The following is an 18,160-nucleotide window of genomic DNA, read 5'->3' as shown; positions in this document are numbered from 1 at the left end:
TTATTTTCTGGCAACAATTTATTTTATATACTTTTGGGAATAGTGTACATGTTTAGCAGACTCTAAGCTATAAAACCATCAAAACTTCAGCTCAAATTAAAGAATAGGAAAAAAGTTTTGCATTGATTTGTGCACAAGTGTCGAAATCCTATGTTTAATCCTATTTAAACTTCAACCTTGGTGGGGCACGGGTCAAAATTAATATTTTTCAAATTGTTTTTTTTTTTTTTATCTTATTTTCATTGTGCTTAGAAACTATTTAGGGGACGTCGAGGTTAAAATTTGAGACTCTCGGTTTACTGGTAACAGTTTAGTATACCGGAATATTACAACCAATCTCATGCAAACGTTTTGCGCGGCAAAATTTATATTATGTATTTAACGATTAATAGTTTCTGAGAACTAATGAATTGTTTGAAAGTCTAATAAAAGGGTGTTTAAGTAGTTTAGTATTAGAATTATTTGACTGCGACGGCCTCTTAAAAAACATCTGGAGTACAACACTTACAATTCTGTATCGATTTATTAAAAAAGGGGTAGCAATAAATGCATATTGTTATGCTTTCGGTTGAGATGTGAAATAGTGTGCACTCGTAGATACAGTATATTTTAAAAATTTGTAAAACGTTAAAATTATTCAAAAACAACAAAATTCGGTTATTGACCACTCAAAATTATGTTTTATTAATTTCAAATTTAACACAATATAATATATTATACGAAGCATATTATGCTTCGTGAGTTAATACAACTTTGGAATATAATAACTCAAATATCTACAAATATGTTTTTAAACAACATCACAAATACTGCCTGCCCAGGTTCATTTTATTGAGCCAAATTATTTGAATTAATAAGAAATATAATTTGTAAGGTGTCAAGGTAATACCGTGGTTACAGCTTTGAAATGTAGGTCAGCGTAAAAGTACGTCACTAAAAAGCAAAGATCCGGATAGTGTTCCGGCCAAAAATCATTACTCACTCATAAAATTAAAAAATAATAATAGTTAAATATTAAAAAATACGTGTGATGTAAAAAAATGTTTACTCAATAAATCACTAATAACTTTTCTTGATATTATTTTTGGCTTTTTTAGTGGCTTCACATAATTATTAAGGGTAATTGTTTTTATATAATACATTGGTTAAAAAAACAAATATCATTGTAGTTTATATATCATGATATATTTTAAATATAAAACTATAACATTTGACCCGTGCAAAAAAAAAAAATGTCAATAACATAACATGTACAATATGTTTTTTTTATCATTATAAACTAATACGAATAAAAATGAAAATTAATTTTTATAAAAAAAACAATTGTATAGTTTATTAATCTATATGTTTTGATGACTTTGAGTACTAAAACAAAACACAACACAGATTTAGTTAAAATCCACTTTTTTAATACTCTTTAAAACTTACTTTAGATACACTCCAATACCAGTTATTTATATATTCACCAGCTAAATATGTAAATGGTGCATAAATAAAATTTGCAACGAAGAATAACACTCTCGTTATTAAATTCAATCTCTCCAGTATCGGATAAACCCATAATCCAGTTTTATAAAATATAAAATTAATCCTGTAAACAATTATTTAATACATTAAAAAAATTAATTGTAATTATTGTATGCATTTGATCAATTTATAAAAAATAATAATTTGACAAATGACAATTGAGTAAAAACGTTAACATTCGTGTTCTACTTTTTCGAAAAATATAACTAAACTTCACGTTACTATTTACGTATAGTGCAATTATAAAAGTCTCAAAATAAAAACTTCCTTTCACATTTTTTGTAATATAGATTATACTTATTTAAAATATTGTTGATTATTGTTCAATATCAATAGATAAAATAATAAAATACATTTTCAATTGGTAACTAGTAGTTTGATTAAAAATGCTATTAAATGAGAATGGAGAATTAATTACGGACAAAAGAGAAATAGTAGAGTTATTTAAAAAATATTTCGAAACACTATTAAACAGACAAGGACAAGGTAGCACAAACGAACACATGACGTACCGTACTGCAGAAACTGATATCGGAGAACATAAACGGGAAGAAGTAGCAAGGATATAAAAACACTAACGAACAACAAATCACCGAGCGGAAACAAAATACCAGCAGAGCTACTAAAAAAGGTGGAAAGGACTTAATAAACACCTTGTATGGAGTTATTAGAGAATTATTGAAAAGGGGAAACTGTGCCAGAGGAGTGGAATATGACAATACTATGTCCTATTTCAAAGAAAAGTGACCCAATGACCAATGTTAGTGTTAAATCATAGAGGTATATTATTATTAGACACAGGATATAAAGTATTTACAACACTGTTAGTGGACAAAATCAGACCATATGCACCAGAAATTGTGGGGGAATACTAGTGTGGGTTTAAAAAAGAAAAATCAACTGTCGATAATTTCCATAGCATCAGAAAACTAGAAGAGAAACACTACGAATATACTAAGGATCTTCACTTGGTATTCATAGACTTTAAACAAGCCTACAATTCTATTAATAGACAAGAGTTATGGACGGTTTTGCGATGTTTTGGTATTCCTCAAAAATATATAGATTTGATCAGGATGTGTTATAATAAGACTACTTTTATGGTAAAATATCGACAAGAATTATCTGAAATGTTTTAAGTGAAATCGGGCCTTTGCCAAGGAGAAGCATTATCACCAATGCTATTCAACATTGCCCTTGAATGGGTAGTGAGAACAGCTAACGAAACGCGAACAATGGAAGTAGGTGGAATTGAAGTCGTTCTTGCCTATGCGGATGATGTGGTCGTCCTGGGGAATTCCAGAAACGAAGAGGAGCAAACCACAATAAAGCTTTTGGTAGCAGGCAAGGTCATGGGTTTAGAAGTTAATCAAAGGAAAACAAAATATATGTGTACATCACGGAACGGCAGTAATGACTCAAATCTACAATTAGACTCATATTTATTTGAAAAAGTATCATCGTATAAATTTTTAGGGGTAAACATAAACAACAAAATAACGTAAACGAAGAAATAAAAGAACGAGTAGCTAGCACAGACAGGTGTTATTACAGTTTACTAAAAATATTCAAGTCAAATTTATCGAGAGAATGGGCTGGACACGTGTGAAGGGCAGATGGAAAAATTATAAAACTAGTCACAGAAGGAAGAATTGTGGAGAAAAGACCTCTAGGAAGGTCCCGAACGAGATGGAAGGACATAGTAGAGAAATATTTTAAAATGATTTAAGAAAGTGTGCAAATAGAAGATGCGAGTGATAGGGACCGATAGAATGAAATAATGGTGGCAGTGATGGGTGTACATGGCCCGCTAAGCTGTTAAGAAGAAGAAGAGAATTAGTAGTTCGTTTAAACAGTAAATTTTAAAAATTACGTAAACGGTATATCGTATTTTTTTAAAGATAGTTATTGTTTTATCTATCGAGACCACACTGAATTACATACAAGTACTCACCAAAATAAATAACACGCTTGGAAACTTAGATATATAGTCAGCCCCGCTGCTCTGCTTGGATATTTTTTATAGGCAGTAATAATTTCCAACAATGCAAAGAGAAAAATATGAGCATGTGATACATGGTTTAGCCAAACTGGAAAATACAAATCATAATACTTTGGCATAACGAGGGTTTGGTCAGTCAACCACATTGGCCAAAAACTGACGGCAACAAACTGTAAATTATTATTGTTATCATTATTTTGTAAATACCACTTAAGCCAGGTTGCCCAAAAATATTAATCCTACATTAAATGGTTCATTAAAATGTAATGGATTAACCATAAACCACTGATTGTTTTAATGCAACCCGGCATTATTATCACATCATTAACATGTTACTATGTTACACTCACATACAAGTTCTATTTATTATTGATTAATATACTCATAGTTTAAAAATTACAAAAAGCAAATTTATTTAGCTTTTATTTAGAAAATGTTAATGTTAATATTTATGTGTTCAACATTATTGTATTATGGCCCTTCTGTGTGGTCTGAGTGCGGGTTCCCAGTGTGGTGAGGGTATAAAGTCGCTTGATAAGATTTAAAAAAAAGCACTTGTGTTTGTGAAGTTCATAGAGTGTTTATCAGTTTTTATTACTTATTGTAAAATATTGCAAGGAAATCTTTAAATATTTGAAAAATCTTACCGACTCATTTAAATTGACTATTAGCATTTAGTTATACGCACAACTAAAAGCTTCTCTGTAGAGCTGAGAAGATTTTGGTTTTACTATGGTGTATTTTTTTCTAGACTGGTTTATTGCAATGATCAACCTTACCTATGGTAGGCTCGCATCGAATCGTTTTTGAAAGTGGTTTTATCACTTAAAAACTTTATCACTCTCAGCAACTATAATATAATTTCTGAAGACCTGTGTCCCCTCCGACCCACTGTGCTAGATTTTTTTTAATAATTAATTTTTTTTGACATCCTGACGCTAATTTATTCACTTACATTTATTTTTTATAAACTTGTCCTTGATTCCTAACAACTGTATAATAATTTTTTTTTTTAATTTCCTTCATTTGGATGCAGGTTTTTTACAAAAATTGTATTTTATATTGCAGTAACACATGTTCCATTTAAAGTATGGGAATTGTTTAATATGATGAGTAAGTTTATGAATACGTCTAAAAATAAATCTATTTTAAATAATTCAAAATAAAAAAAATTGAGACGTTTTTATAGTTAAAACGCTTACAAAAAATAGTAATTTGTTATTTATCTCTATAAGTATGTGTAATGTAGGTATTTTTATATCATTATGATAATCAATGTATTTTGAAAATTTATTAATTACCATCGAAAGAGGAAAGGCTAAAGCAGTAAAATAAATATTTTTGCATCGGTTCAAAATTTTCAATGTTCCATCGGAACACGTTTTGGATGCGAGTTGGTCAATTAATACGGCCATCATATGGTACAATGTTTGGATCGCCTTAAAACATTACCAAAATAAATAATACAATCATTATAATAACTAAGATAATATAATTTAATTGAAGAACAATACAATAAGAAAGTACTTACCAAGTCACAAAAAGTTAAGTATTTGAACTTTCCTCCGAAAGCCTCATCAAGAGGGTTTAGGTGGGCAGGAATATTAACAAACGTATAGTAATAATACAGTCCATATGAAAATAACGCAGCCCCGGACAAATGTACACCTTTATTAATCGTGTCCAATATAATAAGTACGTTCATTTTTTCAATCTAGACTAGATTTAAAAAAAGTATATAAATATAAATACTAAACAAATGTCTAATATGAAAAATTAAAATACTGAAAGTACAAATGAAAATGTAGTTACTAGTTAGGTATGTTTAATGAAATGGACTTACATCGACTGACGACGATAACGGCTAGCTTAGTTTTAGTCTTTACCTAAAGACAGATAAAACTGTTGAACTTTAGTCCAACGCAATCAACACTTGCAATCCCATAATAAACATGTTTCCAATGATATCATTTGAGCTCATTAGCTTGAATTATTAAATATAAATAGACACACATCAATATTTTGGTCATGGAATTTCACTTAAATTGTGATATGATAATTACATTTTTTATTTAATTTAAGAAGCATAATTTTTTATGGTAATTGAGATTTGAGGTCATAAAAATGTCTATAACTTAAAAAATAAATAATTTCAACGATATACAGGGTGATCAATTTACTGTAAAGCAATTTTATATTTTTTTCTTTTTGAACAAATTTTTATTTATGTAATTATACAATATTATATTATTACCAAATATTTACATTTTTTAGTATTTTTCTGAGCTCTATCAAATTTTAAAACTTAAATGATAACGTACATATTTAAATCACTTTTTAAAATAATCATTGTTTGCTGAAAAATGTTGATTGGTCGATAACCAGTTTTGGATTATTATTTTTCGTTATTAAAGTTTAAAATTTAGGATGGGAGTAAGGCTGGAAAGTAATATTATCACCCTGTATAACACTATAGCAATAGTCATTATTATTTTATGGCCCTGGTTCCATGTAAAATGAATTATTACAAAAAAAAAATTATAATTTAATATAATGATTTGGAACAATTACATATATTTTATTAGCTGCCATTTCAACTTTTATTGTTTTAATTCAGAGTAATTTTTACACGATGATTATCTTGTAGGAAAATTCTGAAAATATTAATAAATTTACATTGTTTAACCTTGGCGTAATTATATGTAATTCTAAAAAGCTGAGAGTAGTAACTTATAGTGTATTTAAATTATATAAAATATGTATATAATTATTATTTGTATTTGATAATTGGTATTATAGTATATTGATTTTATTTATAAAATTAATAGTATCTCAGTTTGTCATCAAGTAAAATTTTTAATATTTTCCAGAAGAAAATTTAAAATAAAAAGTCTAAAATGTCTTTTGTATGTAATACAAACATTGTGATTATAAAAACTTACTGTCAAAAATACCCTAAGTGTTTCAATAGATACTGTTTCAATTATTGAAACTCTTACAATAACTTTTGGAGTTAATACGTTTAAAAAAAAATATTTGTAAAAATAACACGCGTTTAAAAATTGCTAAAGAGTAAAACCTAAAAGCTTTAAGTAGTAATTATAAATTGATAATAAACCAGGTTAAACTTAAAGTGACTATGCTGAATTTAAAATTAAGGTCACTAAATTTTAAAAATAAATAGCTTACATCTCTAATTGCAGTTGGATAGTAAAGTTTAACGGACGTACAACTAAACAAAAATAAAATATTACACTAATAAAATAAATATTTTTTTGATAAGTTTTCATAAGTGGGCAAGTGGCTAGTTAATATTAAATTAAGACCGCAACTCTAAGGTTAAATATCAACTGGCTAACCGTTAGGCTCTATAGTCTATTATTTGTACTTATGTTCCCGTTGTCCCCACCTATCACGCATGCCTTGGTAGTAATTATTAAAGACAAATTTGCTAATTGTTTATATTTATAAACGAGTGGCTTAAATGTGGTAGCATAAAAGTATATCAGTAATAATATGTTTTAGCTTCAATGGGGAACTGAGAAGGTATTGTTTCACAATGATGTAGTTATACTTGAGTGTCTAGAACTACAATTCTCCTACACCGCTGGACCAATATTTTCTATGCAAAAGCCTGAATATTTTAAAAATTCAGTCCTTCCCTTTAAAATCGAGAAAAAACAAAAAGTTCTTTATAAGGTCAAACATTTTAAAGGTTCATTAATCCCTACTTCATGATTGCGAAAAACACCCAAAAAATAAAGAATATAAAATATATTTTAACGCTATAACTATTTTAAAAATAGTCAATATATTTCCAAATTTGTATAGAATAATTTTTAGCCATAGTAATATCGACGTACGTTAATACATTTTTTTGTTTAAAAACATAAACCATCTAAAATTATTTCCCTTAGAAGCGGAAGGGCTGAAAACTTATTTTTTATAAGCGTAGTTTTGGGACTTTGATTTGAAAATTAGACTGAAGATCTAAATCTAGAGTGGAACTCCTTTACAATAGTTTTTATCGATACTTAATACTTATACCATCCGAAAATTCGAATAAAAGTATTTATTGAAGAGTGATTAATCACTCCCAGTTAAAATAATTCTTACAGTTCTGTGACTACACCGCCTCACTAAATGCTCCATTTCCAATATGCCCCAGTCCCCGACCCTACTGTTCTGTCCTATTAATACTAAACAGTACCTATACAGAGACTTTATCACTTTTAATTAATAATTATACCTATGGCTTAACGATTATGTAATTATTATAAATAAATGTGTTTTCTTTAGTCATTAACTAAATTAATCTCTTTTAGTGCCGTATTTATAGTCAGTTTTGAAGCAATGCTTATTCGTAAGAACTGACTATAAATACGGCCTTAAGTCATTCAAGGTCTGTTAAGATTGCATGATGATAAAATCATTGTTATAAATAGTCGTAAAACCAATTAAATGTGTTGAAACTTTCATGGTTTGAACTATTAGTTATATAATTTTCGGATCTATTTTGTCATTAGTTAGCAGTCATACTTAAGAGTATGGTCTTAAAAGAATTCGTACATCTACCTCAACACTTCCGATGAAAGTTCAATATTAAAAATTATTCTATACTAATTAATAAATACACACACACACAAACATATTTTATACATTTTACATTGGTAAATTTAATTTATTCATAATTATTATTAGTTAAAAGTTAATTGCATATTATACGTTGTCATATTATACATTGGCATACCGCATATTATAATTTACAACAAAAAACGTACTATTTTCCTCCGAGTAAAATTCTTGAAAATTAGTAATACTATTGTTAATTATTTACTTTTTTCAATTTTATCAATAACCTTTTAAAGGGGTGGAACCTATTTCTTTATTAAAATTTTTAGGCGTAATTTTAGGAACTAAAGGTCTGAAAATTAAACTGAAGGTAAATCCATGGTTACATACATCGTCTACAATAATAAATTGTTATATCTTCAGAAATAAAATGGTAGCGTAACGGGATATCAATTTTACTATAATCTTACTATTACCACGGATTAGATAATCTGATAATTAGATCAGCCGACCTGTGCTATTACTGTATATTTCACCGTGTACTTATATACTTGATTTTGATTAGCTGCTCGTTACGTTGACATATTTGTTTTTATCATCGTATTTTTGATGAAGAAGGGGAATGTGTGGGCAATAACCTTGTATTTTATTTCAATCATGGGGACCACCGACCATGTATATATTTATAAAAAAAAAACAATGATGGGGTCCCACGACTGTAGATAAACTGTATGCAACTTGCTAGTTGCTTATCGAGCTATAAAAAAAACGGCCACAAGAGTTCTTTTCTAAAAATTTGAAAAAGTGAGTAACTGCTAGCGCTCCTTGTGGATAAATCGTGTAACTTATTATCTTTCACATTGCGAAGTATAGGCCGATATGCAACCATTTTATCAATTCTGTGACCATTTATCTACAGCCATGACGTATCCTTACAATGTGTAATTTTGTGAATTGATAATATAATATCCGAGGATATGCATAATCTAGTATATTTGAGCCACGGGGGTTAATCTAATGTAAGCTAGTAGCCACTGTAAAGGGAGTCATCATGAAAAAAAAAAGATGAATTCATTCTGCGAGTCAATAATATGACCATAGACCTATGAATTTGACGGACCAGTCTCAGAATAGGCACTATGACACTATGGCAAAGCGTAATTATTATTATTCTGTGCAGCTGTGTTCTGTTATCACAGATTTTTAGAATACAGATAATAAATAATAATGTTTCATGTAATATCCGTAGGTTTAATAAAAATACTAATTTAATGTTTATCTCACAAATTGTTTATTATAAATGTTCTAATTAACGTTTATCTATATTTTAAATAATTATTCTTATTTTTATTTTACTCACAGTTGTTAAAATGAACAATGAAAGTATATTTTTTTATGAATTCCTAGTGAAAGTGTCATCTCGTTTTTTCATAACTCAATATTTATAAGTTAAAAATAATCGACAACTTCAAAATTTGATACTACTATAGTGAGTTTTATTGTATTGTATGTTATGTATATTATCTATATGTATGGTATGTAGCGTGACTTATATTTATGTAATTGGTCATAATTGTAATATAGTCTACACTGCAGCGGCTCCTAGACTTTTAGATCAAAGGTGCCTTTTTTTGGATTATATCAGCAGTGTCCTGCTGTGAAAAAAAACGAACCCTATATTTTTTATTTTCGTATGAACCGTGGTGCCCCTAGAATGAACTCATGCCCCAAGGGCACCATGGTGCCCAAAGTTTAGGAACTACTTTGTAGTCATATTTACCCTAAAAATTGGATAGCTATTTTGTATCTATTTTTTAGGAAATATTCTCGTATGTTTATAATTTTTTGTTGCAGTTGCTACAAAATGGCAGAATTTGTAGAATACCAACCATATAATATAAAACACTCTTTAAATGCCTACAACTACGGAGCAGAAATATTCCCATCTGTAAATAACATTCCTAAAAAGAATGAACCTAAGGAGGCATTAGAAAAGTTAAAAAATATACTAAGGTCTGAACCATGGGGAACCGAGTTTGCTTATTTAACTGGTAAGATATTATGTTAAATATTTTATAAGTTATTAATATGAAATTAAAAATTATAGTGTATTGGATTTTGTTTGTATAGTATGTTTTTATAAAAATAACCAGGTTTTTGTTAATTTTAATAACCATAATATGTATATTAATTTAAAACTGTAAAAATAAGTACCAAGGTATAATATTTTTAGCTAAAAAAAATAGGTAAACAAAAGAAAAAAATGTAAATGTAATTCTTTTTTAATAAAAACTAAAAATTTTCCATTTTATTTAATTATATATTACCTACTTAATATATAGTTATCTACTACAAACAATAAATATAATTAAACTACAGGGACTGATAAAAATTATTAACTTGTTTCAATAATATATTTATTTACTTTACGTTACTAATTGACTCCATAATAGTTACTAATATGTTACGATAATATCCAGTTTAATACATTTAAAAATATTATGTTATCTATCAAATGTTTTTAATATAGTTTTCTGTTTAAAGAAGATAGGTAAGAATAATAATACAAGAATAAAGAATATTTACATTAAATTTAATTAGATTGATTTGATTTGACTTATAGTCGTTTGCACCAACTATAGTTAAATTTTAAGTAGAGTTTAAGCTACAGTTTATGTATTGTTAAGCTCGCTACTATCCTTAAATTTTAAGCATAGTTGGTGCAAACAGTCTTTAGATTTTTAGTCTGACTAAGTGCTAATATTCCAACTGTCAATAACATATGCAAACCATGTACACAATCTTAATGGTGTTACTTTTAAAGGTAATAATTTATAGTCAATTCCGAAACTATTTATCATATTATGAAAGAAAATTACTTACAAAATTTGCTAAATACTTACATTGACAGCATTTATCATGGAGTGTTAAGCTTATAAAAGTAATATCCAAAGTGTGTTAGCACTTGAACCAGATGTAATATTTACTATATAGCTTCTTAACTCAAAAGTAATTAAAGAACTGTTTTAATGGCCTATTCTTTTTTTCTTTTTAGAAGCTGATAAAGAAACTACTTTAATGAAATTTTTGTATGCACGAAAAATGAACGAGTTTAAAACAGCTGAATTAATTCGCAATTATTTCCAATTCAGAAAGGAACATAAAGAATGGTTTTATCAAATGGAACCGTATGATCCACAAATTCAAATGGCTATTCAAGATGGATTTCCTTCTGTATTATCTAACAATGATAGGTTAATATTTCAGTTAATATAGAAAAAAATTATGAAAAATATTTTTGGTCAAATTCCAGATAGTGAATTAATATTTAAAATTCAAGAGACGCAAATATAATGACCAACAAATTTTTACAAAAAGAAAAAGAGCCAACTTATAAGCAAAAAAACACAATGTTTGTTTAACCCTTAGTTAGTTTGGCGAGTTTTGGTCACACTTAAATAAAGTATGGCCTGAGTCCATTTTTTACCTGAGTCATAGTGCATCCATTCTTACCCCACACGCCAATGACGGGTAAATAATGTTAATCACAATTAAAAACACAATAATAATTAAAATTTCGTTTAATGTAGCATTAATAATTAAATGTTAAATTTGTATTGTCTAAAAAGGATCCTAGATCAAATAAATATCGCGATACAATATGACTTACGAATTCACGTGACCAACAGTTCCCCCGTCATTGGAGCTTTATAAATATAAAAAAAAGTTTTTTTAATATCTAACAAGTCTATGACCTGTTAGGTCGGTTGGACAACTTTTGCTCTACTAGAGACGAGAGTTGCTATCCTGGGAAAGTGGTTATGGTGTGGTCGTTTCCCGTTGCTTTCTGTACCAGTCAGGTGGCCATTTCTCTCTCTAGACGGTTGCCCCGTCCAGCTAGGGAAACGGCCAGCGACTGAGATTTCAACCATGGCTAGTGCATAGAAACACTGCCGTGGTAACCCTCTCGGCCACGACGCTCGACTTTTTTAATACAATAAACTAAAACATAAATATTGTTTTTTGTTCTCATAAACACAAATAAATAAATTATTATTGATTAATATAAATTCCTGCTAACAAGGGGATTTTATCGATTATTTATTTTTTTGGTAAATTTGAATTGTCTTTCCAAGGTTTAGTCATTTATTAATTTAATATATTTAAATATATGTTTTTAATTCTTACAGACGTAGCCGAAGGATTCTTTTTATTGTATGTTCTCAGTGGAATACTGAACGTTATTGCTTACTCACAATTTACAGAGCTCTATTAGTGTCTTTGGAGCATTTAATCCAAGATATCAACACCCAATATAATGGACTTGTAATAATTATTGACTGGACAAATTTCACTGTTCGTCAGACAATGAATATAAGTCCTAGGCTATTACAAATAATGCTTCAAGGATTGCAAGAATGTTTTCCAGCTAGAATAAAAGCAGTTCACTTTATTAATCAACCCTGGTTCATAGAAGGACTTATGTCGGTAGTTAAACCATTCCTCAAAGACAAGACAAAACGTAAAGTATGTACATAAAATAATATTTTGAAAAAGTAAAAACATGTTTTAGTTGCTAAACTAAAAACAATTCCTCAGTAATTTTATTATCTGAAGTGAAGTTTTTTATTGGCAAATTGAAAAGTGCTGTTTTTATACAGTGCGTCAATTTTTTTTGTTTATAATTTTTTACACTTGAAAAATCATTTTGTTTCAGATCATTATGCATGGTTTAAATTTAAATACTTTACATAACTATTTCCCCAAGGATGTTCTGCCATCAGAGCTTGGCGGTGAACTTCCTCCATATGACTCCAGAACTTGGTTAAAATGTTTATTAGGATCTTCTCTTGGAGTTGATTTGTAATTTTATTTCTTGCACATATACCTACTGAAAGATTAATATATAATATATATTATAATTATTATATATTATTATTATTATTATTATTATTATTATTTTTTATAAAATGTAATATTATGTTCAATATTTTGTTTAATATTATGTTTGCAAATAACTTTATAATATTTTTTATTCTTATGTTTTCAAGAAGGTGAAGGCTAATTATAAGAATAAGCCCATTAAGTATTATTATTTTATTATTATTTTTAATAATCATCTCTTTGCTATAAATACTGTTAAAGTATTTTTAACTTTCTTGTTGAATCTTATAATTTGAAAACTAATTGTTATAATTGACTAATCTGTACTAATGTAATAGTTACAAATGCATCAAGAATAATATTTCTAAACTTTTTTGTTATAATTATTGTTAGTGATTTCTTCATAAGTGACCTACTGTGAAATATACATTTTTAAAAATCACAATGTTTATTGAAATATTTATTACACATAATACTTATTAGTCATTACTTTTAAAATATGTTTACTAATTAACTGTGATACATAACACTTTAATATGTGCTGTAATGTGTTTTTTATTTATAAATAACAATTAACAAACTATCATAAACAATGTGGGTCAAAATTCAAAACCTCCAGATTTGTGGTCCTTATTCATTGATGAATGGTCAAACAGGAAAGCTCTTCAAATTCAAGAAAATGCCTTTTACTACTCTTCGATTTGCTTATTCGTACTCGCTGTGTACGTTTAAACCCATCATACCATTCATAAGCGTTCCTTCCCAGTTTCCGCCAAATCATATTCCTACTGTAAAGTTTAAACCTTAAACATGTCTTGAGAAGAATCCTTGCTCATTATTTGTAGTATGTACTTCATTTAAATATTAACCCTAATGTAATATATTAATGCAATTTTTAAATGTAAATGCTTCATCGCCTAAAAAATTATGATATTTCAATACACTATTAGAACTTTTGGTAGCAATTCTTATATTTACATCACTAAATTACAAACCTACACAAATATGAATTATTAAACTGTATTTTAAAATCGTTTCATAGTTATAGGGTTTTCAAACCACATTTTAAAATTTTTCAAAAACTTTTTTGGGGTTAAAAAATTAAAAAAAAAAAATTTTACTTATATAAAATTCAAGTGATGTTCTTATCGTCTCTGAACCAGTTAAGTTTTTTTTGCTATTCGTTTACAGTTTTATCATGGGCGGTATGCTGAAAACTGACTACTTTAATGACTTAGAACACGTCATATTTCCCCGAACGAAAATTTTCAAAAATTTAAGTAATACTTATAAGTTAGTAGAATATCTGGCTAAGGTTCAAAATTTCCGATTTACATTTATTGGAAATATACACAATTTACGCAACTATTCTTAATATAACTGTATTTAAATGCAATATTATAGAATATAGATTAGGCGTATCTAAATCGATAGTGACCATATTTTTTACTATGCATGAATTCATTTCAGAATATATTAGTAAAAAATAGAAAAAAATAAATGCATTAGTTATAAATTACATGATAGTAAAATATATAATATTCATTATTATAGACATGTAATTATTTTTAGTTTTTAATTTAAATATGTTTACAGTTTTTTAGTCTTTAGACTCTAAAAATATTTTACATCTCATTTTCTGGGATTAAACAATGCTGTTGACGAATAGCAGGTAATTGTTTGCACTTCTAAACTGGTCTACTAATTTTTGTTCATGTTTGAGAACATCATTGGTGATTATGTATAAAACTGAATTCCTTTAATGTTTGACTCACAAATTTTAGTATTTTTTTTTTGAGGTAAGAATTTGATTGCATAATATTCTTTGCAAACTGGCCTTATAAACTAATTATTTAACCGTACCACCTGTACCGTCACATGGACTCTTTTCGTGCGCGATTGCATAACAATTCCACTCAGTCTCTACTCTCTAATCCAAAGTATGTTTTATGGTTACAAATATTAGCCATACTTATAAGTTATAAGTATGGCTAATTAATAATAACTCATTATTGAAATGTCCGAATATTAATTAGTTAATAAGAGTAATAATAGATCTATAATATTGTATATTTGACACAGTTTTATCAAGTAATAAATTAAATAATTGCGTAAGGACCTATAAAGAATGTGTAATACAATTTTCAAACGATTTTTAACTATACCTAGTCGCACACACTTAAGATGGTTTCACGTGGAGTGATTATACCCGGTGATTGGTTAACTATGGACCAGTCAATAACTTAGAAGATTTTAGACTTTTATTTTTTTTTTTGGGACAAATTTAATATATTTTTGAAAAATATAACCCCATCCCTTATAATATGTTAAAAACGTATGAACTTAAGAATTTTAAATGGTAACGTATATATTTTATTAACTCATTAAATTAGGAAAAATTTGCTGAACATTTTGACTGGTCGATAACCAGTTTTGGATAATTACTTTTCAAGTTATTCAATTTTAAAAGTTATGACGGGAGGGGAAGGGCGGTTGAGTAATGCGCGCAGATAAAAACATCTTCACTCTCCACCCTTTCTCCCGTCCTAAATTTTAAACTTTAATAACTTTGAAACTAATTATCCGAAACTGGTTATCGACCAGTCAAAATATTCAGCAAATTATTCATAATTCAAAAAGTTAATCAAACATGTACGTTACTATTTAAAACACTCAAGTTTATAAGATTTTAATGTATAAAGGACGGAGTTATAACTTTAAAAAATATATTAAATTTGTCCCAACTAATGACTAAAAATTTAAAAAAATAATAATTAAAAAAAGTCTTATATCTTATGAGTTATTGACTGGTCCATAGTTAATCAATCACCCGGTATAGTCTACTAAACTTACCTTTTTTTTCCCAAGTAATCGCCAACCTGGGAGGGGACTGTATGCACACTACTTCCTCCCAGGCAGCTACTAAACTTACATGGACTCTTATTTATCAGTGTAGCCAAGTAAAAGTTATTGTTTAACGTGATAAAGACGTTTAAAGCTTTTTGTCGTTTATTTGTAAATTTGGACGATGTACACGTATAAATATATGGGTGGTTCTCTGAAACTAAGGAATTTGTACATCCATTTTTTCACTTTAAAAAAAAATTAATTTTTTACGAATTTTTAATTTTTTAATTTTCCTTCGTAGAAATTCTTAGTTAGTAGCAAAATTTGAATTAAAAAAATTGCCATTTTAAGGGACTAAAAGATAAACTGAAATGTAAAATTTCAGTCCCTCATAATAATATTTTTTTGAAAAAATGAGGGGACTAGCTATGAGGGACTGAAAATCGCACCCAAATACATTAACTACTGGTTGAAATAAGGTTAGAGAAGCCATATTTTTGGAACACATATAGACTATAAAAGCACTTATTATGGAAAAAACAATAAGAGAAAAGACACTTCCAGTTAAAAAATACAGCTTTGTGAAGGCCTGAATGACGAATCTGCGGGGCTACGTTTTTCTCACTATCACATTGTTTAATAATCATCAAGAAATGAGATAAGCCAAATGCAGCCAATGTTACTTTTATGTTGACATTCAAGCAATGTTGCTATCTCTCAAAAACGCAATGCTAAGTAAAAGCTTTGAATTGCTGCCACTTTAGAAAAATATGGGGTCCTGAACTTAAAAGTAAGGGACACATGTTAAAAGGGTAAAATTAGGAAATTATTGAAGTACCTATTCAAGAAACCTTAATTGATTCTGAAAACTAGAGTATTTGCTTAACTGAATAATGTCAGGTTTTGATTTTTGAGAATTGAAGTCAAACATCTAGGACACGTTTAAAATGAGAAACCGGGATGTGCGACATTGCGAGGGACTGAAAATTCAACCATTTTTAACTTTTTTTTTAATTAAAAGGAGCCGATAGTTTAAGTATCTTAGTTTTGTTAAAAAACGTTGTTCCGGAACAATTTTACGTAAAGAGTGAACAAGTTTCCTAAAAATCAAAACACAAGTCTAGTAAAAGTTTCCGGATTTAAAATTCCTTAGTTTCGGAGAATTACCCGTGTAGCTTATTATTAGTACATATTTATAGTAATATTACCTGCATGCCAGATGTGTTTCCTGATGTCATTTTGTTCTCTGTATTGCAATACAATTTACTATTTAAATAATAAGAAACGCGACGTACACGGTTATCTTATGCACACATATTAAGATAAAGTAATGCAGACTGCGGTGTAAAGAACGTTAAATTAAATTTTGCGAAGTTAAGATAAGAGACTAGATCGCAAGCGGCAAGACTAGAGTGTGAACGCTACGAATGTAAGCTCCGAACTGAAGTTTGTACTTCTAAATTATAATGACGCCTATTCTCAAAACTACCGTAGTGACGGTCATGGTTCAAAGATAAGCATATTATGCAACAACTGAATAATACAAATCGAAAAGGAAAAATAATGTTATTCGTTAGAGAGATTAATCCTTACACTCTAATCATTATCTTTATACCTACTGAAAGATAAATTTAAAAAATAATTGGAATTTTCAAATCTTTTGTAGATTGCGTTTGTTTTTTTCCATCACAAATAAGTACATTGGTAGGTAATTAATGTAATGTAATATTTTTCTACAATTATATAAAAAATAATTCAGCAATATATTTTTCGTCGAAATCACACTCAGATTTAAAAACGAATTTGACCCAACTATGCTAACTTCTTCTACACTGATGTACACCGTACTTGGTTTTTTTGACATTTTAAGTTGTATAATTTATACCCGAGTTCAATATTATTACAAGATATTGTATTGTTATCCGAGATGAGTGTCTGTGTCAAGTTTCAGCAGCCCTCTACGACATCGGGAAGTGAATTAAATTAATTTTACAAGATTTGAAAAATACCCGTACAAACGTACGTACGTGTTAGCAAATTAGAGAAAAGCATGTAAAAACCTTAGCAAAACTTGTAGTGTCTGCAAAATTGGATTTTGCCTAGATTGTAATAATAGTCTAGCGCCAGCCGGGGCCCTGCGAATAAGTAATGGATGTTATTAACATCATGTTAATAGAAGCGGCCAATTGTCATAATGAAATTAATAGATGGATAATAGCTGTAAATAAATCTTACTTCTCATTAATATTAGAATTTAAATCAAAACTCATATCAAAGAAAACGAAAATTAGTTGAAATAAAACGCTTATTAGCCCTATAATAATGCTC

General features: G+C 28.3%; 2 protein-coding genes across 8 annotated transcripts in view; one reads left to right on the top strand and one right to left on the bottom strand.

Moving 5' to 3' along the window:
* Positions 1 to 13,185, top strand: part of LOC126835224 (clavesin-2-like) — a 36,777-nt gene extending 23,592 nt beyond the window's left edge. The window contains exons 1-5 of one of the 3 annotated variants that reach the window (XM_050567659.1): positions 9,117 to 9,636; positions 9,956 to 10,152; positions 11,157 to 11,355; positions 12,292 to 12,628; positions 12,819 to 13,182. In XM_050567659.1, the coding sequence (XP_050423616.1) occupies positions 9,966 to 10,152; positions 11,157 to 11,355; positions 12,292 to 12,628; positions 12,819 to 12,968 (873 nt within the window). In that variant the 5' untranslated portion in view covers positions 9,117 to 9,636; positions 9,956 to 9,965 and the 3' untranslated portion in view covers positions 12,969 to 13,182. Of the gene's footprint in view, positions 1 to 9,116; positions 9,637 to 9,955; positions 10,153 to 11,156; positions 11,356 to 12,291; positions 12,629 to 12,818 lie in introns of those variants that run through there. The other 2 variants (XM_050567658.1, XM_050567657.1) reach the window with 2 other exon arrangements.
* On the bottom strand, positions 750 to 17,263 carry LOC126835227 (androgen-dependent TFPI-regulating protein-like). Of its 5 annotated transcripts, XM_050567664.1 has the most exons (8): positions 17,041 to 17,263; positions 12,853 to 12,992; positions 5,373 to 5,513; positions 5,061 to 5,248; positions 4,831 to 4,968; positions 3,482 to 3,699; positions 1,429 to 1,591; positions 1,184 to 1,365 (listed from the first exon to the last, which is right to left on the bottom strand). In XM_050567664.1, the coding sequence occupies exons 4-8, from the start codon at positions 5,232 to 5,234 to the stop codon at positions 1,336 to 1,338; spliced, it is 723 nt and encodes a 240-aa protein (XP_050423621.1). In that variant the 5' UTR covers positions 5,235 to 5,248; positions 5,373 to 5,513; positions 12,853 to 12,992; positions 17,041 to 17,263; the 3' UTR covers positions 1,184 to 1,335. The 5 variants fall into 5 exon arrangements, with proteins under 5 accessions (XP_050423623.1, XP_050423624.1, XP_050423621.1 ...); XM_050567665.1 differs by lacking the exon at positions 12,853 to 12,992; XM_050567663.1 differs by lacking the exons at positions 12,853 to 12,992; positions 17,041 to 17,263 and adding an exon at positions 6,719 to 6,738.
* Between the last annotated feature and the right edge of the window lie 897 nt (positions 17,264 to 18,160).

This window comes from Adelges cooleyi, unplaced genomic scaffold, assembly GCF_023614345.1.
Source record: "Adelges cooleyi isolate 19-005CV unplaced genomic scaffold, UGA_ACOO_1.1 ACOO_flye_CR_arks_rails_tigmint_CR_PRNA_23, whole genome shotgun sequence".
In the NCBI taxonomy this organism is placed as follows: domain Eukaryota; kingdom Metazoa; phylum Arthropoda; class Insecta; order Hemiptera; family Adelgidae; genus Adelges; species Adelges cooleyi.
Note: the sequence above shows the minus strand (reverse complement) of the source record. Positions and strands in the feature narration are given on the sequence as shown.

What these genes read in the sequence shown, in the direction of transcription:
- LOC126835227 (XM_050567666.1), bottom strand. Translation starts at nt 5,234, where the DNA reads ATGAACGTACTTATTATATTGGACACGATTAATAAAGGTGTACATTTG. An exon ending in CAAGCGTGTTATTTATTTTG is followed by an intron (nt 1,592 to 3,481) that starts GTGAGTACTTGT and finishes AATTGTTTACAG; the next exon opens with GATTAATTTTATATTTTATA. An exon ending in GGTATTGGAGTGTATCTAAA is followed by an intron (nt 1,366 to 1,428) that starts GTAAGTTTTAAA and finishes GTTTTGTTTTAG; the next exon opens with TACTCAAAGTCATCAAAACA.